The following is a 25989-nucleotide window of genomic DNA, read 5'->3' on the forward strand; positions in this document are numbered from 1 at the left end:
TTTGTTTCCTCATCCGTCAGATCCTTATAGTAATAAAACGACGGGAAGAAAGAGGTTTGGATCCAGCATCAGTTACTGCAATCCAAGAAAACCTATTGAAATAGGGCGCAAATTAATCCTTACCGCTTGTCCCATTGATTTCAAATAGATCCGCTTCAAATAGATCGTTTTAAGTTCAGTTTTAGCAATGTGTCATTTCTGAGAAGAATTTAAATCCAACAGAGAGCAATTAGATCAGTCCCATGAACTCCGTTGAGTAGAGTAATATGGGCTTGATTTAATTGAAAATATATCAACTCTGCACAGTAATGATTAAAAAAAGCACATAATTTATTCTCAACTGGGAATTGTTTTTTCACATAATTACCTAATGGAGTAATGTGTTTTAAGTAAATTATTTTATTATTTTCAAGATTAGTATGGGTATTTTTTGCATAATTACAGAGATAGCATTACCATAATCAGACACAGTTTGGTCGGTCTCTCTCTCTCTCTCTCTCTCTCTCTCTCTCTCTCTCTCTCTCACACACACACACACACACACACAAAGAGAAACACACGTAAATCTATATAAACAAACATTGATCTGTCTATACAGAAAAAAGAGGATCCTTTTCTCTTTGCATAGACAGAAAAACTCCTGAGATCTACTATGGCGAAAGATTCATGGAAAGATGATTTCCTTTCCTCCTTATATACAAACAGGTAAATTAATAGCCATGCTCTATATGGTTGAAGTTGTTTGCAACCATGTTAGGGCTACCAGTTCTGGCCTGCACACATCAAGGCTACAAGATGCCATCAAAGAATTGGAGTATTATATATCTGTTTTCTGTCATCTAATGCCTGCCTGGATGTTTACAATGCTGTTGTGGTAACTCTAAGTCAAATCAATTCCCTTCCTTTTTGTCCTGAGAAAGACATTTCCTTTGCTGCCAGATTGTTTTATTTTCTTTTGTGTATAGAAGGAGAATAACTTGCTCTGAGTAGGATAGGATTTCAAGAGATGAAATTTTGGGGAGTTTTCAACTCATTCCTGTATTAAATTACTCACTTGAGGAAGCCTCTTTGAGCAGGTCACATGAGTTGCAAGAACTCTCCCTCTCCTATTATGGAATCTATATATTTAAATTCAGTAATATTGCAAACGTTCCAGTTGCAGCTGTTCTTGTAAAACAAGGAATGCTAGCACTATCAGTGAACAGACTTCCTTGTGCTTTTGATCTGGCCACATTGTCCCTCAGATACTTCAAAGAAGCCATCTTGAGGAGAGAAATTCCATCAGCTGGCATTAACTGTCCAAATATTTATTGGCTATAAAACATAAACCTGTACAATGCTTTCTTCCAGGGTTTTTTTTTCTGTTTTAGATGGACTGGCCTGCAGATTCCCTTTCCTCTTGTTATGAATTACTCTTAAATTTCATTCTTCCCATTTTGGTTTCATCAGCATCCCACCAAAAGTTTTTATACCCATCAATGTTGGTTTCAGAATCACTGAATCTACTCAGTTTTTCTACCTCAGCAGAGTGTGGCAATCACAAACCAAGGAAAACATAAAATTTCAGAGTTGAAATGAGGTATAAATTGGATTTTTAAAGAAAATTACTAGATATACCTGAACTGAAGTGGTTAAATTATATTATTTATATTATATTAATCAGGGCATGAGACTAAAGGGAATGGAATTGTAATGATACTAAAAAGGACATAATAAAATTTTTATAGCTTTTAATAGTGAGTGCCACACTAAGTGCACTAATCAAACAGGTGCTAAGGAAATAGGGGAACTCAGGCACCACACAGGTTATATAGAAAGTAAACACAGGATCAGTCATAAAGGACTCAAATATCTATTCACCAATGCACAGAGTATGAGCAATAAAAAGGGTGAATTAGAAGTTCAGGTAAATGAGGGCAGACATGATATTGTGCCATTACAGAAACTTGATGAGATGAAACCCACAAATAGAACACACAGTCAGAGGAATTTAAATCATTTAAAAGAAACAGACCAAATAAAAGAGGTGGGATTGCTCTCTTTATAAAAAATAACTACATCTCTACAGAAATAGAGCACAACAATGATGAAAACTATCTTGAATGCATTTGGATCAATATAAAAGGGGAAAAAATGACATTGCCACCCAACCAAACAGAGGAAATAAATGAACGTTTTGCTAGTCAGTTAATTAACTAAAGTATGTAGGAAGCACATCACAATAGTAATGGGTGACTTTAATTACCCTGACATCAACTGGGAGACAAACTCTGCACCAAGTGGAAGATCAAACAGATTCCTGACAACCTAGCAGACAAAAAGTAGAGAAGGGAACTAGGGGATCAGCAATATTGGACTTAATTCTCACTAACAGAGGTAAAATGATAGAAGGTGTTGAAGTCACAGGAGCCTTGGGGGGAATGATCATTCAATATTGGAATTCAACATTATGCAAGCATAAGCAATAGAACATAGCCAGCTAACAAGTGTCATAGACTTTAAGAGATAATTTCTATAAACTTAGAGCTTGGGAAGGATTCCATGGATGAGAGTCCTCAAGGCCAAGGGGAAAACAACTCAAGAAATTTTGAAAAGTGAAATTATAAAAGCCCAGTCTAGCACAATACCACCGAAGAAAAAAATAACAGCTCTCAAAAGAAACCAGCATGGCTGCATAAAGAACTCTCTGATAAATTGAAAGACAAAAAGGACAAGTATAAAAAGTGAAAAGAGGGGCACCATAACTAAGGCAAAATATCAGCAAATAGCCTGAGCCTGCAAAGATGAATTGAGGAAAGCTAAGGCTCAAAATGAACCAAGACTTGTGACAAAAGTCAAAAATAACAACAAAAACAAAACTTGTTTCAACATGTAAAAAACAAGAAAAAAGTTAAGGAAATGATCGGTCCATTAGTGGGAGAAAGTGGCAAGAAGGTGACAAACAACAGAGAGAAAGCAGAACTATTTAACTTGTTTTTTTGCATCCATCTTTACGCAAAGGGAAAAAACAGTCCGACCTATGAAAAACAATACCATAAAAATAAGATTAGAAACTTAAGTTAAGATAGATAAGAAAACGGTAAATGAACACCTGTCTACTCTAGATGAGTTCCGATCACCAGGACCAGATAGATGACACCCTAAAGTTCTGAAGGAATTGGCAAATGTGATCTCAGAACCACTGAAGTATATCTTTCAAAGATCCTGGAGCACCAGGAAACTACCAGAGGATTGGAAAAGAGCTGATGTAGTTCCCATCTTCAAAAAAAGGGGGGGAATGGATCCAGGAAACTACAGACCTATCGGCTTGACCACAATATCTGGGAAGATTCTGGAAAATATAATCAAGCAATGAATTAGCGGGGCAAATAGAGGCAAACAAAGTCATTACCAAAAGCCAACATGGGTTTGTCAAAAACATCACACCAGGCAAATGTTATTTCATTCTTTGACTGGTGACAAAATTAGTGGACCAGAGGAATGCTGTGAATATAATTTACTTGGACCTCAGTAAGGCATTTGATAAAGTAGTCTACAACCTACTACTTGATAAGATAGAAAAATGTGGGTTAGACAGCATCACCACCAAAAGGATTCGTAGCTGGCTGACTGGCTGTATGTACTCAGTGTGTGGTCCTCAATCGAACTGCATCTACATGGAGGAAAGTGTGTAGTGGGGTGTCCTAGGGCTCTGTTCTCAGCCCAGTGCTCTTCATCATCTTCATCAATGATTGGGATGCGGGGATAAAAGGGGAAGTCATCAAATTTGCAGAAGACACCAAGTGGCAGGAATAGCCAACACTCCAGAAGATAGGCTTAAGATACAGAAAGATCTTGGTATACTTGAACACTGGGCGCTATCTAACAAAATGAAATTCAATGGTGAAAAAAGTAAGGTTCTACATTTAGGCAAGAAAACTCGAATGCACAGGTACAGTATAGGTGGTACATTGCTCAACAGTAGTAACTGTGAGAGGGATATTGGAGCCCTAGTGGACAATCACTTAAATTTGAGCCAGCAGTGGCTGCAGCTGCCAAAAAAAGCCAACATAGTGCTAGGTTGCATTAACAGAGGGATAGAATCAAGATTACATGAAGTGTTAATATCACTTTATAATGCCTTGGTAAGGCCATACTTGGAATTCTGCATCCAGTTTTTGTCTCCATGATGTAAAAAAGATGTTGAGACTCTAGAAAGTACAGAGAAGAGCAACAAAGATGATTAGTGGACTGGAGGCTAAAACATATAAGGAACAATTGCTGGAATTGGGTATGTCTAGTTCAGGGGTTCTCAACCTTGATAACTTTAAGACTTGTGGACTTCAACTCCCAGATTCCTCAGCCAGCTTTGCTGGCTGAGGAATTCTGGGAGTTGAAGTCCACAAGTCTTAAAGTTGCCAAGGTTGAGAACCCCTGGTCTAGTTTAAAGAAGAGAAGGACAAGGGATGACATGACAGCAGTGTTCCAATATCTCAGGAGTTGCCATAAAGAAGAGGGAGTCAAGCTATTCTCCAAAGCATCTGAAGGCAGGACAAGAAGTTTTCAGGTTTGGCTACTGTGGTGGTTAAGCTCGATGCAAGGCTTGAGGAAGTGGAAAACAAAGTTGATTCTTTTGATGATAAAATTCAAGATGTGGAAAGGAAGGTGGAGTCCTCACAAGAAGATATCTTGATGTTTCAGTACAGACAGATGGAGTATGCCCTGAGGATTAGAGGCCTCAAGGAAGATATGAATCAAGATTTGGTGGAGGTGGTCCTTACTGATCTGGCGGTGGCCTTGGATATGGATAAAGGAGAATTACATAGAGAAGTGGAAAAAATTTATAGACTCAACTCCTGGATTGCTAAGCAGAAGAATTTGCCTAGAGATGTGGTGATTTATTTTACAAAGAAGTCCCTGCGGAATGAGATTATACAAGCCTTTTACAACAAAAGATTTCAGATTGCTGCCCAAGATGTTATCATTCTAAAGGAAATCCCATCCAAAATTTTAAGAAGCAGGAAAGACTTCGCTTTTTTAACCAATGAGCTTAAAGCCAGATTGATGCCATTTAGATGGGAAATTCCGATGGGTATTGTCTTGAGCCATGCGGGGACACGCTACAGATTGAATACAGTTGACAAAGCTAGAGAGTTTTATACTTCGGTCCTGGGTGCAGGCTCAACTCCATCTGGTCAGAAATCTCCGAGTGGCAAGGAAGTCGAGCAGCAATCTGAGGCATTAGGTTTGGTTTCCGCTGGGATGATACAAGCTGAAAGGCAACGCCAGATGGAGGTTAAAGAGCAGAGGATGACTCGTGCAGCTTATAAGCGTAAAGAGAAGGAGCAACGTAAAAAAGAGCCCAAAGAGAATTCTTCTGGAAATGCATCATCGCCGGTGGGAGGAGCAAGACCCAAGAGTTATGCAACACATGCAGCTCTTTCAGATTTTGATGGTGTCTTCTCCAGGCTGCGTGCCAAGGGAGATGGCAAAGTTTTTGACCTGGAATGTTAATGGATTGAATTCTCCTCAGAAACGGAAAAAAATCTTTTATTATTTGAAGCAACATACCAATGACGTTATTTGCTTACAGGAAACTCATATCTTACTTAAAGATCAGAAATATTTAGTCAATGCTCGTTTGGGATCTCATTTTATATCTTCTGCTCCTGGGAAGAAAGGGGGAGTTGTTATATATGTTAAACAAAACCTACCAGCTTGTCTGGTAGAATCAGATCCCCAGGGGAGATATGTGATGATTGAACTTGGTATATATGGTAAGAAAGTACTTATAGTGGGACTTTATGCTCCAAATCAACAACAGGAACAATTTTATAAGCAGTTACATCAAAAAATAACATTGCTTGATTATAGATCAGTGGTATTAATGGGTGATTGGAATGGTGTCTTAGATATACAAAGGGACAAGAAAGGTTCCTCTCCTTTTCTTAAACAAGCAAGGTTACCTAAAGCTTTTTTTGATATGAAGGAAGACTGGGAATTAAGGGATTATTGGCGGGAATGTAATCAAGAGGAGAGAGATTTCACTTTTTTTTCTGATAGACACCAATCTTTTTCAAGAATTGACTTTTTTTTGATTACTACGGATTTGTATAATAAAGTAAAGAATGTAAAGATTTTTCCTAGATCACTGACGGACCATAGCCCAGTTTGGATGGAACTGACTCAAGAGAAAGAGGAAAGGAGATCCTGGAGAGCTAATGAAAATTTGTTTAGACAAGAGAAGAATGTTCAAAAGTTAAAGGAGTGTTTAAAGGACTATTTTGTTTTGAATATGTATAAGGGGACTTCAATGTCAATGGTATGGGATGCAGGTAAAGCATTTATGCGTGGTGTCTTGATAAAAATGAATAATTGTCATAAGCAGAAGCAGATTCAGAAACGTAGAGAACTTGAAGACGAAATTAAATCAAAAGAAAGGGCCTTGATTCTAAATCCTTCTGATGAAAGTATTAAAGAATCTGTAAAGTTATTAAGGTCACAATTTAATATGTTGATAGCAGATCAAGCTGCAACTAATTTATTGTTTATGAAACAAAATACATTTTGTAATGCTAATAAGCCTGGGAGATGGTTGGCTTATCAATTAAGAAAGAAACAGAGACAGAGAATAATAGAGAAAATAAATTACAAGGGTAAATTAGTTTCTCAGAAGGAATTGATCAAAAAATCTTTTTTGGATTATTATCAAAAGTTATACAAATCTACTAACGTGCAACTGCTAGATATAAATAAATATCTAGCTGAGGCAAGTTTTCCTAAACTGACTGAGGATCAGAAACATGAAATTAATGGCTTAATTACTAAGGAGGAAATTGCCTCAGCAATTCAACAATTGAAACTAGGGAAAGCACCGGGTACGGATGGGTTAACAGCTGTTTATTATAAAGCTTTAATGGAGGAGATGATCCAACCATTAAATGATCTTTTTAATGGTATCTTACAGGGTTTAGAGATTCCTCCTTCATGGCGTAGTGCTTTTATATCATTGATTCCAAAGGAGGATCAAGATCTTACTTTACCAAAAAATTATAGGCCTATATCTCTTTTAAACGTGGATTATAAGATATTTGTAAAAATTTTGGTAAATAGGCTTATGAGGGTGGTGCATCATCTTGTGCATAAAGATCAATCAGGGTTTATAACTGGAAGGTATATGAAAAATAATGTTAGACAAATTATTAATCTATTAGAATATTTAGACAAGAACAACCAAGTTCCTGCAGGGCTCATATTTTTAGATGCTGAAAAAGCATTTGATCAATTGAATTGGCATTTTATGCTAAGAGTAATGGAAGAAATGAATTTTGGCGAAAAGATATTACAAGCCCTCACGGTAATATATCAAAAACAAACGGCACAACTTATTGTTAATGGAGGTTTGTCGGAGGTTTTTACAATAGAGAAAGGTACTAGACAGGGGTGTCCTTTATCGCCATTGTTGTTTGTTTTAACATTGGAAATATTATTGATTAAAATTAGAGAGTCTCAGGAAATTAAAGGAATAGAAGTTAACAAAAAAGAATATAAGTTGAGAGCTTTTGCGGATGACTTGGTTGTTACTTTGTCGCAACCTGATTGCTCTGTAGTAAACTTATTACAGTTGATTCATTATTATGGTTTGGTTTCGGGTTTCAAGATTAATGTAAATAAGACTAAAATCTTACCTAAAAATATGTCTAGTCAGGAGAAGCAGATTTTGGCTAACTTGACGGGTTTTGAGATTGTTAATAAGGTAAAATATTTGGGGGTGATGTTGTCTGTTTCTAATGTAAAATTATTTAAAAATAACTATGAAAGGTTGTGGGTCAGGGTACAGAAGGACTTGAAGAATTGGGAGAAGTTGCAATTATCCCTCATGGGAAGAATTGCAGTGATAAAAATGAATATTCTACCCAAGTTTCTTTTTTTGTTTCAAATGTTACCGATTTTGAAAAATGAGATTAACTTAAGTGAGTGGCAGAAGGGTCTTAATAAATTTATTTGGGCAGGGAAAAAGCCAAGGGTTAAGTTTAAAATTATGCAAGACTTCCGTGAGAGGGGTGGACTCAAGGTACCAAATTTGAAATTATATTACGATGCGGTGGTTTTAACACTAATTAGTGATTGGGTAAATTTGACAAATCCTGAGATACTTCATATAGAGGGATGGGATTTACTTTATGGGTGGCATGCCTATTTAATATTTAATAAAAAAATGGATTGGGTCTTTAAATCTCATATTTTAAGAATCTCTTTACTTAGGACTTGGAGAAAATATTATAAAAGTGATTTTAAAGTTCCATTATGGGCCATACCTTGGCATGCGATAGAAGGAATAAAAAGAGGTGTAAAAATGGATATGGTGTCTTATAGTCAGTTACTTAGATGGGATGGGCAAAACTGGCAGTTAAGATTACGGGAAGATTTAGCGCAAGAAAATATTATTTATTCTTGGTTCCAATATAGGCAACTAGTAGATAAATGGAAGGTGGATTGTAAATTGGGTTTTCTTAGAGAAGATGGAAATCTTATTAAGCAAGTCAAGGATCAAAGACAAACCCATATCAAGAGAATCTATGGGGTATTAGTTGAAATGGACTCAGAAACGGAATTAATTAAAGACTGCATGATTAGATGGGCGCAGAATTTTGGTGTCCCAGTCTCATTGGATATCTGGGAAACCATTTGGGTGAGAAATGTCAAATTTACACAAGCACAGAACCTTAGGGAGAATTTTTATAAAATGTTTTATAGATGGCACCTTGATCCACAAAAAATGTCTCTTATGTACCCTGACGTACAACCCAAATGTTGGAGATGTGGTTATACGGATGCTTCTTATTATCATATTTGGTGGTCATGCAGAGAGATAAAAGCATTTTGGATCAAAATATGGTGGAATATCCAGAGAATTTTTAGAAGGAGGGTAAAATTTACTCCGCAATTATTTTTGTTAGGGCATTGTTACAGATTGTGATACAAAGGAGGTTGTATTGATGTTAAATTTGATTACAGCCGCTAGGCTGTTAGTAGGACAATACTGGAAGAAGGAATCTTTGCCTACATTGCAGGAATGGTTTCTTAAAGTAGCTTATCTGGCGGAAATGGCAAAGATTTCGGCTTTCTTAAAGCAACAAATGCAAGAGAAGTTTCTTGCCGTTTGGGACAAATGGATAAAATTTATACAATTTAGATTGGGTATTAAAAAATATCACATAGCTTTTTCATAAGTTTTATTTTCATATATAGAGAATGTTATATATAGATACTTTTTTATATATATATATAAATATAAAATTTTTTTAACTTAATTTTTTATTTTTATTTGTTAATTTTTAACTAAGCCTATATTCTGCTCTGGGAAGCTCAGGGGGGGGAAGGGAGGGTGTTTGTGAGGGGTGGGGGATGGGTTTTTTTTTTTTATATGTGATGTTTAGTTTTTTTTTGTATATGTTGTTTTTTGTTTTGTATTATTTTTGTCTTTTTGTAAAATTTATAAAACTTTCAATAAAAAAAAAAGAAGAAGCAATGGATGGAGGGGACTTCCGGTGGTGATCACCACGCCGATGGTGGCTTTTCTTTAGCCATCTGCCCTGAGAATGCGTTAAAGCCTGCAGAGACAGCGATCAACAGCTGTTTCGCGGCTTGGAGCCTTTCTCCCTGGGAGAAGAGGAGAAGGTGAGCTTACTCAGATAGAGGTCGAGTTCCCCAGGTCCTCCATAAATTTATTTTTTGGAGGGCGAAGGGGGAGAACTCCCTCAGAGTCTGGATTTTTCTTCGCATCCCAGGATGCCTTTGTTCTTAGGAACAAAGCCAGATGCTGCTTCCACATCTGCTGTTTAAAGAGATCTGTGAGTAAAATTAAAAGCAGACGGAGCTGACCATTGTGAAAAATTGGGACTTTAACTCAGGAAATAATTAAAGAATCTTCTCCACCTATTATTTTAACAAAAGGAGGAAGAGAAAAATGGCGGAGGAATGCCGTTTCTTTCTTTGAAAGAACATCATTAAGAAAGACTTTCACTTTTACTTGGCAACAAAGTTTAAACAAAGTAATTGATTTTGTTTATTCATTTAAAGAATAAGCCTTTTTTATTTGGGGGGGATTTGTTTTTACTGTCCCCTCTTTTCATCTTTTGTAACTGTTGGTTTTATAAGAGAAGTAGTTTTAAATGGTTTGAAAATGGCTTCTAAACGCCCTGGAATTTCTGCTCTTCCCAAAGGCTCAATTTCCTCTCCGGTAATTCAGACTGTATAGCAATCCAAGCCTAAGTGTCCACCACCCTCTCCCCCACCACCGGCATTCACACTCAAAGATTTACAGGATGCTTTGGAGAAAACAGCACGACAGATTAAAAAAGAGACAGCAGAGCTTTTTGAGGAAAAAATAGGGAGATGACAGAAGATATAGTGCTGGCTCTCCAAGGGTTAGCAGCTCATGTAGAACGTCTGGATGAGTGTGTGGATGATGTGGTGGGAAATATTGAAAGGTTAGAATATAGAGTTGAAAAAGCTGAAAATAATGTTGATACAACACAGAATGAAATTATTATGTCACAATATAGAGATATGGAATATGCTTTGCGAATAAGAGGGCTGAAGGAGAATTTGAAAGAGAATTTGAAAGAAGAAATTGCAGCAGATTTAGCTCCTATTTTGGGATGTGATCCTGAAGAAATTTTGAGAGAGATAGAAAATTTTTTTAGGGTTAATTCATGGATAGCGAGACAGAGAAATTTACCAAGAGATGTGGTGACTTATTTTTCCAGAAGATCATTTCATAATGAAATTAAACAGGTTTTTTATAAGTAGAGATTTCAAATTGCAGCTCAAGATGTTATAATTTTAAAAGAAATACCTCCAAAAATTCTTAGAAAAAGAAAGGACTTTGCTTTTTTGGCTGAGGAGCTTAAAAAATGACAGGTTCAGTTCAGATGGGATTTACGTGTTGGAATTGTGGTGAATTATGCTGGGACACGTTATAGACTTAATACAATTTTTAAAGCAAGAGATTTTTATGCTTCTGTTTTGAAAGTAGGCACACCACCATCTCCACGATCTAAGAGAATTGAAGAAAAGCTTGAAAAACAGCTGGCTGAAGGAGCAATGTCATTAGTTCCAGGAGATTTGCAGGTTGAATCCACGCAACAGTGTTTGGAGATAAAAGATGATCCAAAGGAGCAGAGAATGACTCGTGCAGCTCATAGACGTAAAGAAAAAGAACAACAAAAAGTGAATGTTGGATCTACAACGTATTCGACTACCTCAGAGCCAGTGGGAGGAACAAGACCGAAGAGATCATTGATGGCAGATTTACAAGCAGTGTTCCGGAGGCTTCAGTCCACTAAAGATGGCAAAGTTTCTGACATGGAATGTTAATGGTTTGAATTCACCACAGAAAAGAAAGAAAGTATTTCACTATTTGAAACAACATAAGAATGATGTTGTATGTTTGCAAGAGACTCATATTATTTCAAAGGACCAAAAGTATTTGATTAACTCCCAGCTGGGATTACATTTTATAGCCTCTGCTCTGCAGAAAAAAGGGGGAGTAGTTATGTGAGGAAAGATTTATCGCCGAAAATAATTGATTCTGACTCACAAGGAAGATGTGTTATTATTGATTTATTATTAAATGGTAAGAGATGTCTTATTATTGGATTATATGCCCCTAATCAACAACAAAAACAGTTTTACAAGTTGATACATCAGAAATTAACTCAACTGGATTATAAATCTGTTATTATGATGGGTGACTGGAATGGTGTTTTAGATTCAAGTAAAGATAAAAAGGGTTCTTTTAAACTTCCTAATCATGCTAAACTACCCAAAGCTTTTTTTGACTTGAAGGACGACTTGGAACTTAGAGACATTTGGCGAGAACGGAATATTGAAGAAAGAGACTTTACTTTTTTTCGGACAGGCATCAATCGTATTCCAGAATTGATTTTTTCTTAATTACTAATGACTTTTTTTCTAGAGTTAAAAATGCTAAGATTTTCCCTAGAATATTGTCTGACCATAATCCTGTATGGTTGGAGTTATCTGTTGAAGATGGGAATAGAAGGACTTGGAGACTGAATGAAAATTTATTTAGATATGAGAGGAATTTACAGAAATGTAGAGAATATTTGAAGGAATTTTTTCTTTTGAATATGTATAAGGGTACTTCGATGATAATGGTTTGGGATGCTAATAAAGTGTATATGAGAGGGGTTTTGATTCATATGAATAATGCGAATAGGTGTAAACAGATGCAAAAACGTAAAGAGTTGGAAGAAGAGATTAAACTCAAAGAGAAGGCTCTTATTTTAAATCTACTGGATAATAGTTTAAAGGTTTCTATAACTATGCTTAGGGAGCAATTTAATATGTTAATGGCTGACTAGATTGCAATAATTTGCAGTATATGAAACATAATACGTTTTGTAATGCAAATAAACCTGGTAGGTGGTTGGCTTACCAATTACGAAAGAAACAGAAATCAAGGATTATAGAGAAAATAGATTATAAAGGTAAAAAGGTATCAACAGAATTTGATTAAAAGGAGTTTTTTAGATTTTTATTCAAAGTTATATGCTAGTAAAAGTATACAAGTTTCAGATGTAGAAAAGTATTTACAGGTAGCACACTTTCCTAGACTTTCTAATGACCAACGAGATGAGATGAATTGTTTAATTACTTCTGAGGAAATCATTTGGGCAATTAAACAATTAAAGGTTGATAAGGCTCCTGGTACAGATGGATTAACAGCAATTTATTACAAAATGTTATCTGAAGAAATGATAGAACCACTGAAGGAACTTTTAAATAGTATTTTGTTGGGAGCAGAGGTACCTCTATCTTGGAGAAGGGCTTTCATATCATTGATCCCAAAGGAGGATCAAGATTTGACCCAGCCTAAGAATTATAGACCTATATCTCTTTTGAATATTTTCAAAAATATTGGCAAATAGGTTTGAAGCAATTGATCCATAGTGATCAATCTGGATTCATAACTGGAAGATATATGAAATATAATGTAAGACAAATTGTAAACCTAATTGAGTATTTGGATAAGAATAATCAAATTCCTGCAGCTTTGATATTTTTGGATGCTGAAAAAGCTTTTGATCAATTAAATTGGCAATTTTTATTGAGAGTTGTAGAGAAAATGAATTTTGGGGATAAATTTTGGTATGCTCTTAAGGCAATATACCAACAGCAATCGGCACAAATTATAATTAATGGAGGATTAACAGAAGCATTTAAAATTAAAAAGGGTACTAGACAAGGATGTCCACTATCCCCATTGTTATTTGTTTTAACAATGGAGATTTTATTAATTAAAATTCGTGAATCAACTACAATAAAGGGAATAAAAATAAAACAGAATGATTATAGGTTGAGAGCTTTTGTCGATGATTTGGTTGTGACATTATCTCAACCGACAGATTCGGTAAGGGATTTGGTGGAAATCATAACCCAGTATGGGAAAGTTTCTGGTTTTAAGGTAAATAACAATAAGACTAAAATACTTTCGAAAAATATGTCTATGAAGGAAAGGATATGTTAGCTAAATTAACAGATTTTGAAATAGTGAAAAAGGTTAAATATTACAGCTTCTAATGTTAAGTTGTACAAAAATAATTATGAGACATTATGGGTAAAGGTGCAAAAGGATTTAAATGATTGGAAAAAATTACAGTAATCTTTGTTGGGGAGAATCTCAGCGGTTAAAATGAATGTTCTTCCAAAGTTTCTTTTTTTGTTCCAAATAATATCTATTTTGAAAAAAGATGCCAACTTGGAGGAATGGCAGAAGGGTATTAATAAGTTTATTTGGGCAGGGAAAAAAACAAGAGTTAAGTTTAAGATAATACAAGATGCTTGGGAAAGAGGAGGACTTAAGGCACCTAATTTAAAATTGTATTATGATGCGGTGGCTTTAACGTTGATTAGTGATTGGCTTAATTTAATAAATAAAAATATACTTTTTCTTGAAGGATGGGATTTATTATACGATGGCATGCATATTTAATTTATAATAAAAAAGTAGATCAGGTTTTTAAATCTCATATTTTAAGAAATGCTTTATTACGTGTCTGGAAGAAGTATTATTATAGGTTAAATTATAAAATTCCAATTTGGGGAATTCCTGGATACGTGATAGAGGGGGTATCTAGGGGAGTGAATTTGGATAGGATTTCTTACAAGGAATTACTTAGTTTGGTAGGGAAGGATTGGCAATTAAAATCTTTAGCTGAGTTGAAGCAAGAAAATATTGTACACTTTTGGTTTCAGTATAATCAATTGTTAGTTAGGTGGAGTTTAGATCAAAAGGTTGGTATTACTTTAGAGGACGCGAATTTGGTAAAACAGATTAAAGATCAAACTCGAGCCCATATAAAGAGAATTTATAATGTTTTAATAGAATTGGATTCTGAAACGGAGTTAGTTAAAGACTGTATGGTAAAATAGGCACAAAATATTCAAGAGCCGATTCTATTGGACACATGAGAGACAATTTGGATTAGAAATGTAAAATTTACTCAAGCTCAAAATTTGAGAGAAAATTTTTATAAAATGTTTTATAGGTGGCATTTGGATCCCCAAAAGTTGTCTTGTATGTATCCTAACTTGCAGCCCAAATGTTGGAGATGTGGTATGCAACTTACTTTCATATTTGGTGGACTTGTAGAAATATAAAAACTTTTTGGATGAAAATTTGGTGGAATATTCAAAATATTTTTAAAAGGAAGATAAAATTTACTCCTCAACTATTTTTGTTGGGTATTATTGTAGATTTTGATGTTAAGGAAACTAATTTGATGTTGAATTTAATAACAGCAGCAAGGCTGTTGGTAAGGCAATATTGGAAGAAAGATTCCTTGCCGACTATAGAAGAATGGACCCTTAAGGTCTCAAATTAAGCAGAAATGGCAAAAATTTCGGCTTATTTGAAGGATCATTCACAAGAGAGATATATTTCGGTTTGGAAAGATGGATAGATTATATTCAGAATAAATATGGGACTAAAAAGTTCCATTTATTTTATGAATAAATTTTAGAATATTATTATTGTTATTGTTATTATTATTAATAGTTTATTATAGTGAAATTTTTATTATATTGTATTGTTTATGAATTAGGATTTTAATTTGTTTATATGATTAAGTTTATTTGCAAATTGTTTACTCTGTGTTAAAGGGGAGTTCAAGCGCATTATATTTGTTTATCTATATAGTTGGCTAATGTTAGTTAGATTATGATTATTATATTTGTTACCCTGTATTCAGCTCTGGGAAGTGGGGGAGGGGGAGGGGAGGGGGTAGGGTGGGTGGGTTTTGGAGTATATTTTGTAATTTTTGTAAAACTTTTTAATAAAAAAAAGAAGCAATGGATGGAAACTAATCAAAGAGAGAAGCAACTTAGAACTAAGGAGAAATTTCCTGACAGTTAGAACAATTAGCCAGTGGAACAACTTGTTTTAAAGAAGAGACTGGATAGCCATTTATCTGAAATGGTATAGGGTTTCTTGCCTGAATGGAGTTGGAATCCAAGATCCCTTCCAACATCATCATCATTATTATTACTATTACTATTATTATTTATTAGTGTTGATTGGCTGTAACTATTAAAATTAATGTGTAAGGGAATATCAATGTTTGTATAAGCAACTGATATTCACTTACTTTAAATATAATCCTACAACACTGAGGAATGGTATAGTAAGAAACTACATTAAATGCTAGGTGCATAATCCAAGTGTTGTGGAAAGAGCAAGAAGACATCAAGAAAATCAAAACAAAAATATTCACAGAATGTTAAAGATGAGAAAGCTATTAGTGGCTTTAGGAAAAAGCTTTCTTGATAGTCAAAGAATGAGGATGAAAGCTTTAGGTAACCAGGATATATAGAGACAAAGTGCTAATTTCCAACAATTGGTAAGTAAGGATAAGATTTAATTTAAATCAAGAATGTCACCTAATAGGGAACTGTAACAGGAAAATGAATTATTTTTAAGACTATCAGAGAAATCAGAGAGAAATTATTGCTAAGGCAGAAATATTTGAGAGTAGTCATGGAAGTGATCAGAGTAATGTAAGGTTAAAAGAAGATGGAAAGACTCTTGGGAATCTTTTATAAAATGATTATAGAAGAAAACAAATATTTGCAAAAAGAATTTGTTCATGAATCCATTCTACAGAAAAAGAGGCATGATGGGCAATTGATCAGCTATCAAATAGGAAAGAATAAGGTACAGATAAAATAAACATTTAAAGGAGAAGAGTTAGCAGAAGTGCTACATATTTATATTAACAAATATGGAAGAACAAGATGGTGTAGCATAGAGATTGAAAAATATCACTGTAGACACACCAACAAGAGAGGTTTAAGAGATTGGGTAAATTAATGATCAATTGGATTACTACTTCATCTAATCTTATAATTTTGTGAAGTTCTATTATGTTTTATGAAAGTTTCTGATAAGTATATATTTGTAATTTTAAGCTCATTATTTAGTAATTAGCAGCAATGGATTTATTGGGATTTATTTTCACAGTAAACAAGTTTTGTTTACTGTTCTGAGCTCTATGTTGGCTGATTGTGATTATTTTTATACCATAAATTCTGATTTGGCATTGCATCTGTATCAGCCCTTTCTCATGCTCTTGTTTCTGAACTCTAGCTATGACATTCTTAAGATACAAGTCAGATGATTTTCCCTTCTGTTCTCTTTCAAGGATATATGTTCTCTTATATTAATTATCAAGGCCTTTTTCAACATGTTTTTTTAATTAGAATTAAAATCCAATACCTTTGATTAGATGGTAGTTTTATGTTTCTTTTATACAATTTTGTAGTCATATTAGTGCTTGATAGATGTTCAGAGTTGTAATAATTTTAATCTATTGGTGTTTTTTTACATTTTGCTTTATATGTGTTATAATTTCTGGTTATAGTAATAAATCAATTCAATAGCCAAAACCAAGAAATTAAATAATTGATTACATTTGCATAATATGATAAATTATTGCTTGTTTTTAATATTGAATAAAGTATGGCATTTATACGAGTAGACCACCATGTTACTACTTGGCTTATGTATGACTTCAGCTATTCTTTTGTTATAGAATGAAAAATGTCTTGTGATACCATATGTTATAATCATGAATATATTTTATTAAACAACATTGATTCTAGTGCTGAGATATTATGAATTTGAATTATGTTGAATTTTAACAATGAACAAAACAAGGATGATTCAGAGGAAGAACAATAGAGCTGGAGTATCACTAATAGACCCATACAAGTAGTCCTTGACTTACAACCAAAATTTTTCTTTCTAAGCAAGACAGTTAAGTAAGTTTTACGCCATTTTATGACCTTTCTTGCCATAGTTGTTAGGTGAATCTGGTTGTTAAGTGAATCTGGCTTTCCCATTCATTGACTTTGTCCATCAGAAGATCACAACAAGTGATCACAGGACCCCCAGCACTTCAACCATCATAAATACATACCAGTTGCCAAGCATCTGAATTTTGATCAGGTAACACATGCTGAAATGATCTTAAGTGTGAAAAACCCTCTTCATCTCGCTATTACAGGCAGAGTTTGAACTTGCAGTGCAGTGCAGAAAAATGGACATTGTTTTTAGAATTTTTAGAATTGAAAATCTAATCCTAAAAGTAACTTTTTGTCAGCATGTTTTCTTTTGCATTCAAACATGGGAAAAGAAACTGGTATCCATTTAAAGGAATTGAATTTTGGAAGAATGGGAAAGCTTTATCTTGTCAATAGCACTTTTGAGAAAGCACTGCTAGAGCAGTGTTTCTCAAGATCAAGTACTTTAAGATGCATGGACTGAAATTCCTAGAAACTTAAAATGGTTGAGATTGAGAAACCTTGTTGGGGAGAAATCTGCAGAATCTGACATTTTTGTCAAAATGATAAAATGTGCATCATGCCATTACAATATGTCACTTTCATCTGTTCATGTGACATCAAGACATAGCACACAGTTGACTTTTCTGTTCCTTCCCTCCAGGTGTCTTTATTTTCCATATTAGTTTTTTAAATGATGGAGCAAATGAATGTTTTTAAATAATTGTTTAGTGCAGTAGGCAGGTTGGTTTTCCTGTTTTACAATTTATGCACTTAAATAGGAAACTTTATGACAAATTCAGTATGTTAACATGAGGAAAATCCAAAAAGTTTCCAGATCTATATTTTTAAAAGATAGGGAAATTTTAGAAAAGGCAAATTCAGCCTCTGTACTTATTTTTGCTGCACTAACATTGATAATTGTATGTGGAATTGCTATAATCCATATTTCTCAGAGATGTCTACGTTTTAGTATTAAAACCTCTTTTATATATTTCTATGCCTGCATTCACATTACATGTTAAAATCTAGAAAAACCTTTTTGATTGAACTAGATTTTTTTATTTTTTATTCAGAAAAGCTTCACTGGCCAGAGCAAGAACTTTCCAAGAAGTCCATCTTGAAGCCTGAAGAACAGAAATTCTTTTGCATGAATGAAACCAGAAGTGTTAAGTCCTGCATCCTGAAGGACAACTTCACCACAGGGACAAGCAGCTACAATGTTTTGCTGCAGAGCAAAGAGGAAAAAAAGCGTCAGAAACATTCATCAGCCCACCACAAAAGACTCCGGAAGCCCACCAAATCCACTCATGGTTCACGTAGTAATGAACGCCACAAAGTTAAGACACCACTGTTCATACCCCCAAATGGGTGGTGCTGTTTCAAAAGGCGCTCCTCCTATTTTATTCCCAGCTCACTCCGCAATGGGATTAAATTAGCACAAAATATTTCAGTAACAGGGAACAGCATAGGATTGTCAACTCCACCCAAGAACAAATGTAAAAGACATTTTACCTTTAGCCTAGGAAAGCCCAAACAGTTGCAGACATCTAAAAGCTGCTTAAAAGATGGAGATGCCACTGGTCGAAAGTTTTGTATCCTCACTGCAATCAAGCCTTCCAATGTAGAAAGGGAGAAGATCAAATTTTTCAAATCAGATTTTACCTCTAACCCACAGTTTGAATATGCAAGTTCTGCCCTGCCCAGTGTACTTGAAAAGTACAGCCAAGCATCCAGCTTATTTCTTAAACAGGTAAAGATACTTTTGCTATACCTATTTCTCATGCATCATTCTTTTTGATTCAGTTTTTCTACTTTCCCCATACCTCTTATTTTTTCTTTAGATCTATTAGATTAGAAAGGGGTTAGTCTGATTAGAAAAGAGTTTTTGAAAAGCAGGATGCCAGAACATAGAGCACTCGTACAATTTTCCATTTTAAGAAGTGAAAGTTGAAGCAGAACCTCTGTTGACAATGGCCTCTGTAACAAGCAGTGGTGACCTCAAAGCAATACAATGATCATCATCAAAGCAATAACACATGGAGCATCATGCAAATGGATGATTACATAATTTATGATAGGATGTTTAACCTTGCAGATATCCATAGCTTTTGCTTAGGCTTCCATGGGAGAAGGGAAGATTTCTCACACTCAAGGACAGGAGTGAGTTGCAATCAGCAGTGCAATGCACACGTGTGTTATACAGTCATACCATCAAGACCACCATCTTGACCTTTTGCATATTAGGACAGAGTTTATCCATTTTTAATCCATTGTAAAATGAAAAAAAACCCTACTTCCTACTTTTTGTGTTTTTACAAGCAGGGCTAATCCACCATCTCTTGAGGATGATACAGGTCTAGATTTAATGCACTGAATAGATTACACAGCCTTTTTTCACCCCTTAGATTTTGAAAAATAATAGTTCAAATCTAGGAAAGGCAAACTAAGGAGCTTAGTAGTGTGTTAAACGGGAAAAGTTCAGCCCCTCCTGCACATGTACCATTTTTATAATCAAGCCTTCTAACTCTAGATATATGAGTTCGTGGGATACATTGGGATAGGACAGGTTTAAATATTTTTTCTTGCTTTTGAGGATGTTTCATTACCCAAACTAGGTAACATCATCAGTGCTTGTTACAATTTAATTCATTAGAAACCAAAAGATATTAGATTGCTGATACTGATCTTTTGTTTTTTATCTCATGGTATCTTCTTGTCCTTTGTTCCCTCTGAAAAAAATCAAAGCACAGTGAATAATTAGATCAGAAGATAAAATATTAAAGGGAACAGTTTGCTTAAATGAAATGATTGTTCAACAGAAATCATATATATATGTGGAATAAGTAATGAGCATTATAAATAGATATCAGTATTCTAGAAGTTTGCTTTGGAAACTGGAGCATATCATTCTGAATTATTTATGCCACTTGTTACAAAATACAATGGCACTTCCTTCATAGCAAGAAATATATTTCCCTTTTAGCATCAAACATTTCATGGGCTTACATGCCAACATTTGTAGACGTGAGAGGAACTCCTCATAGTCATGGGATATAACGTGTATTTGGAACTTTTGATATACAGTATGTCATCTATCATGCCACAACAGCAGCTGCATTCCCTTTAGTAAGGGAGGGCTATTGTTCATGTCTCTTTACAATAGAGTTGCCCACTTTTTTTGAAATAAATGGGACAATCATATATGCAGGGATACATATAAATAGATTTGCCTTACTATTTATAGGTGGTGCAAGGAGAACGGAGAATCATAGAAATTTTTGAAAAGATAACTCCGGTGCCTTGCTTTCCATGTCACTATTGTAACTACCCAAGGAATAGTGCTTCTGATTACCACTACAATGGCTAGAGAGACATTGCAAAGAAAGGATAATATTAAGGGTCAATAAGAATCATGAAACTACTTTTTGGCTCCTTAAACTGGACTGAGTATCAATGTTTCTCCAACACTAGCCCTAAATTGGAAATACAAGAAAAAAATTCATATATTTAATCTTGATGTGGAACTTAAAAGCATTGGTCCTGTTCATGTTCATCATAGAAGAAATCTCTACATAGACAGCCTGCTTTTGTGATACACGTAATTCCCAAGAGCAGACACAGTAATCCATTAGAACATTTAGTATATTTAACATTTATGTCTGCTATATTTTTGTCACAGGCTATCAGAATTATGGAACTCACTTTGCAAAAATACGGAAGTTATGAAAATTTTGAACAGTCCACTGGAGGAAGCCTGCTGCCTAGGAGTCGCATCTGGAATCATGTCCGAAAATACATGGCAAAAGAAGGCTGCCTGGGCGAGGTTGATTTGTTTGCAGCATTTCTTTGAAATAGAGAGTTACAGTTTATCCAGCATTCCTAATTCTAGTTTTATGGTAGCCATCATTCCTACAGGTGACATACATACATAATTAATGGTAACCAATTGTCTAAAGAGTGATAGCCATATGATGCAAGAACTACCAGTTATTTTGTAGAATAAGCTATTAATTCTTGTATGAATGCATCCATTGTTGTTTAAGTCATATTTTAGTTTAGACGCAGAAATAGATAAAAGAAATGGAGGACAAAATGCTATGAATGCTGCCTTGAGTTTTTGAAAGACATATAACAGTAGCACTTAGACTGATATATTTGTTATGGTTCCGACTAATGAAACACTTCAGAGAACTTCCAGGCATTGTTTACCCTAAAAGCCTTTATTAACAGTGTAACAGATTGACAGCACTTCATGGATGGATGCCAGAATCTGAATTTCTCTTGCTTGCATCTAATTTTTCTTGCTAAACCCTCCCTTATTCTGCAGTCATAAGTCACATCTTCCAATTAGCCGGGAGGGCAAAGATTCACTTCTCTTCCTTTTCCCAGGCTTTTCTTATAAATCTCCTCCCTTTCTCTGTCATCTGAATTAACTCTAAAAATACCAGACAGTTCTGTATATTTTGTCAAAGAAATAATATCCTATATTAACAGCGTTGACAATACTGACCCATAGTGCTTTACAGTACTCTCTGGGCAGTTTCTCATATAGAAGCATTATTTCTGGGTATTCATTTTACTGGTCTCAGAAGGAAGGGAGGATGAGTCAACCCTGAGCCCCATCAGAATCGAACTCTAGGCTTTGGGCAGATTTTGCCTGCAATACTGCATTTAACCACAGGGCAAGCATATAACTCTACAAAACAAAAAGAAAATTGAACTGTTATCTACCACTGAAAGTGAAAGCAACAAAATAACGTTTTATAGAAAAGGAGTACGTTGTTGAATGAAAAATATGAGTACCAATATAGTTTTATCTTCTATGGCTTGTTTTTCTTCCTCAGATTGTGGTTCACCTTTCTGAAGACTTGCTTTCTCGGGCCTCAATGACTGTGGTGAATGGCCGTCCAACTCTTACCATCAATATTTCCACTGCAAGGGAACATTGGTTAGAAGGGATGCTCAGGCATGAAATAGGTATGTAATAATTATTCTGGTTGAGTTTTCCCCCAACCCAAAGTACTGCAACTTTGAGAAAATGGCTAAGGGGAATAGCAGCTTAGTCTAGTGGTTAAGATAACAGGTTAGAAACTGAGAGACTGAGTTCTAGTCCCACCTTAGGCATAAAAGCAGGTTTGGCCCATCACGCTCTTTCAACCCAGCATACCTCACGGGCTATTGTGGGGAAAATAGGAAGAGAAAGTGTATGCTTATCACCTTGAATTATTTATACAAATAATGACAACAGAATAACAATAAATAAAATTAGCAGGCAAAGGGAAAATTAGGGACATATCCTCTATCTGTTCATATGCAAACACAAATCCTGTATGCTACTTCATATATACGATATTTGGATTGCTTCTGCAAATATGGGCTGGCAACAGGCTTTTGCAAAAATATTGGAATACTTTTTTAAAATGTTTGTAACCCATTAAATGTAACAAACACTATTTGTGCTAAAATAAATTGGAATTTCAGGGGCAAACTGCATGATGCATTTGATTCAGAGTCAAATAGTTTCTCATTATTCTGAGCAGTCCGTTTAGTGCAGTGGTTCTCAACCTGTGGGTCGGGACCCCATTTGGGGTCGAACGACCATTTCATGGGGGTCGCCAAACAACGCAGTCTGCCATTTTTCCCCCCTTTTCCTTAGCTGTGCTACTCCCTTTTATTCTATTGGCTTTTGAAAGCCAATAGAATAGACGCTCTTGAATAGAGTCTAATTCTATTGGCTTTCAAAAGCCAATAGGAATTGTCCAGGCTGTCTCTGCCCTGCAGAGCCCGCCAAAAGTCCCATTCTGCAAACGGTGCTGCACCAGTTGAGTAGTCTTCGACTTACGACCGGTTGGGGGTCGCGGCATTAAAAAGGTTGAGAACCACTGGTTTAGTGGCTGGTGGCCATTGAAGAATTCTGTCTCTCTGGCAGAAAAAAAAGCAGCTTTATGGTTGCAATAGTCCATTGTTGATGGAGCAGGAAGAAAATAAAAATCCACGTAAAAAGGATTCAGAAAAATTATTTTGGACCTCATGTGAGTGCAGCACCTTTCCGTTCATCACTGAAATAGCTTGAGTTTTTTTCAGGTTTCTGCCTCCCCCTTAAAAAAGTCAGCTAGGATAGAGTTCAAAAGCACTGCAAGTTATTCCATGCAACCGATACACAAGAATGTGCTCTGTTAACTGTCAAAGCAAATTGGCAACAGATAAGAGTCAATGGATTTCAAGGGGACAGCTTAGGTCTCTTTCAGGAGTGTAGGGCCTTCAGATAGATGATGTAATTGATCCCACCTTCAGGCTCAGCCTGGTCATCTCCTATAAGCACTGCCTTAAGAGTTGCCTAAACTTTAATGGGAGGGTTCCTTAAGTAACAGCAGTAGAAAAAAAAATTCCAGGGTCACATGGACATGTGCACAGCATGTATATAGCAGTTTTCAGCTTCTTGACATGTGCATAGAGAGCTTTTTAATCCACCAATGAAGCATAGCACGGGTAGTCCTCAATTTACAATGGCAATTGATCATTCTGCTTAGTGATGACAGTTCTGGCAGTCCTGGTTGCTTTGTTAAATGAATCATTAAAGGTCACTATGTGGGGATGTCATGTGGTCACCTGCCAGCTTTCCCATTGACTTTTCTTGTCAGAAGTTGGCAAAGAAGATGGCAAATGAGCACCACATTATCACAAGATGCTATGACATCATAATTGTGAGGTGGGCTCTGAACATCTATATTTTGATCATGTGACCCTGGGGATATTGCGAGGATCAATTGTATGTACCATCTGTTCAGCACTATTGCAAGGTTGAATAGTCGCTGAATGATTGGTTATTAACCTGTAATATTTTTAATGAGTACATATAAAAATAAAGATATTTTTTAAAAAAATGTTATGTCTATTTGCTTTGTTCCATAAAATCATATTTTTGTTATCTTTTTAATCTATTAAGTCAGTTATTATTTAGCGTATGATGAGAACATGACAGAAGTTAACATATATGCAGAGTCCACATAATTACAGATGGTCTTTGACTTATGACCACAATTGAGCCCAAACAATCTGTTGCTAATTGAATTTGCTCCATTTTGTGATTTTTCTTGCCACAGTTGTTAAGTGAATCACTGCAGCTTTTAAGTTAGGAACATGGCTGTTAAGTGAATCTGGCTTCCCCATTGACCTTGCTGGACAGAAGGTCATAAAGGGTGATTACATGACCCCAGGACACTGCAACTGTCATAAATATAAGTCAATTGCCAAGCATCCAAATTTTGATCATGTGACCATGGGGATGCTGCAATAGTTGTACATTATAAGTTATAAGTCACTTTTTTCAATGCCATTGTAATGGTCAGTAAATGAACTGTTGTAAATCGAGGACTACCTGTATATATATAAAACTTCTATGGGGGTGTGGCAGTGGCCTCATAACTGGATGTCCAATTTAGCTGTACAGGCCTCTGGCATTGCTTCATGCAGATCTAAGGAACCGCAGAATTCACTCCATAGGCAACCTTGCATAGGCAACTATGCACAATAGTTTGCATATGAGCACCACAATTGCAACACTCTTTCCATCTCCACTGATACAGGGCAAAGGCACTTCTTCCAGTATCATGCCTAATTCTGTCCAATTTCGACTAGACAAAGCAAGGCAGGCCAGATCCTGCTGGTTTGGTAGAAGGATCATTGTCATTAAGTCAATATTAGGGTACCTTTGACCATCCAGTTGTTTATTGTAATCAAAACCTGAAGTAAAAACCTTAAAGGATTTCCTTTTTGCTTAGGGAAGAGACAAGCTCCCCTTTCAAAAAGGACATTGATAGCCTCCTTTCAAAGAAGGGCTATGCTAGAAAGTAGTAAGTTGTGGTCAAAAAAATAGAGAGAAAGGTACAGAGTATGAACCAGATTTTACCCATTACAGTTTTGAGTTTGGACTGATTCAATTTCTGCCTTGATTTTCAGTAATCATTTTGATATTGCATATATATATACATATATATATATGGTGCATTCTTACAGGAACTCATTATCTTAGGGGCATTAACAACAATAGCCAATTATGGAACAACTGGAGCGGGCGCCGGAAGCACGGGTTAAAACCCATCAACCCCACTGAGGAAGGCCTGGCTAGTATTCACAGTGTTCTCTTTCGAAAAGATCCTTTCCTGTGGCGGGCCGCCCTCCTGTATTATACTGTCTACCAAGCCAGCCAAATGTCTTTCAGAGACCTCTTTCAGGACATTGGAAGGTTTGTCACTGATCCCAATACTAGGTGGGATTATTGCGTTCGAGCCAAGAGGGGTTGGATTGATACTTCACAACCAGGTAAGCTTTCTTTTATCTACCACTTGCAGATTTTGTTTGAAATTGGGAATTATGGGGGATGTCAGCAAGAGAGAAGTGCACCTCTTAGTCCTGAAAACATCCTTTACCAGTAAAAGGCATCTTTCTGGGGAACAAGGCAGTACAATAAGTAGTTGCAGTTATTAAGAATAAAGTTTAGTAATAACTATGTGAAGAAAATTCTACGTAGATTTTTGATCTTCACAATCATAAATGACTTTCTTCAACTTCATGATTATAGTGTTATCCCAGGGAATTCTCCTCTCATTGTTAAATCTTGTTTATGATTAAATGCAT

At 35.5% G+C, this 25989-nt stretch overlaps 1 protein-coding gene across 1 annotated transcript in view; it reads left to right on the forward strand.

The window, feature by feature from the left end:
* Positions 1 to 25989, forward strand: part of KIAA0895 (KIAA0895 ortholog) — a 34089-nt gene that overhangs the window by 453 nt on the left and 7647 nt on the right. Inside the window, exons 2-5 of the mRNA XM_039336789.1 lie at positions 18426 to 19102; positions 21032 to 21175; positions 22197 to 22329; positions 25369 to 25674. Of these exons, the coding sequence (XP_039192723.1) occupies positions 18426 to 19102; positions 21032 to 21175; positions 22197 to 22329; positions 25369 to 25674 (1260 nt within the window). The remainder of the gene's footprint in view (positions 1 to 18425; positions 19103 to 21031; positions 21176 to 22196; positions 22330 to 25368; positions 25675 to 25989) is intronic.

Source organism: Crotalus tigris, unplaced genomic scaffold, assembly GCF_016545835.1.
Source record: "Crotalus tigris isolate CLP2741 ecotype Arizona unplaced genomic scaffold, ASM1654583v1 scf7180000017666.379230911805:20528666, whole genome shotgun sequence".
NCBI classification, from domain to species: Eukaryota; Metazoa; Chordata; class Lepidosauria; order Squamata; family Viperidae; genus Crotalus; species Crotalus tigris.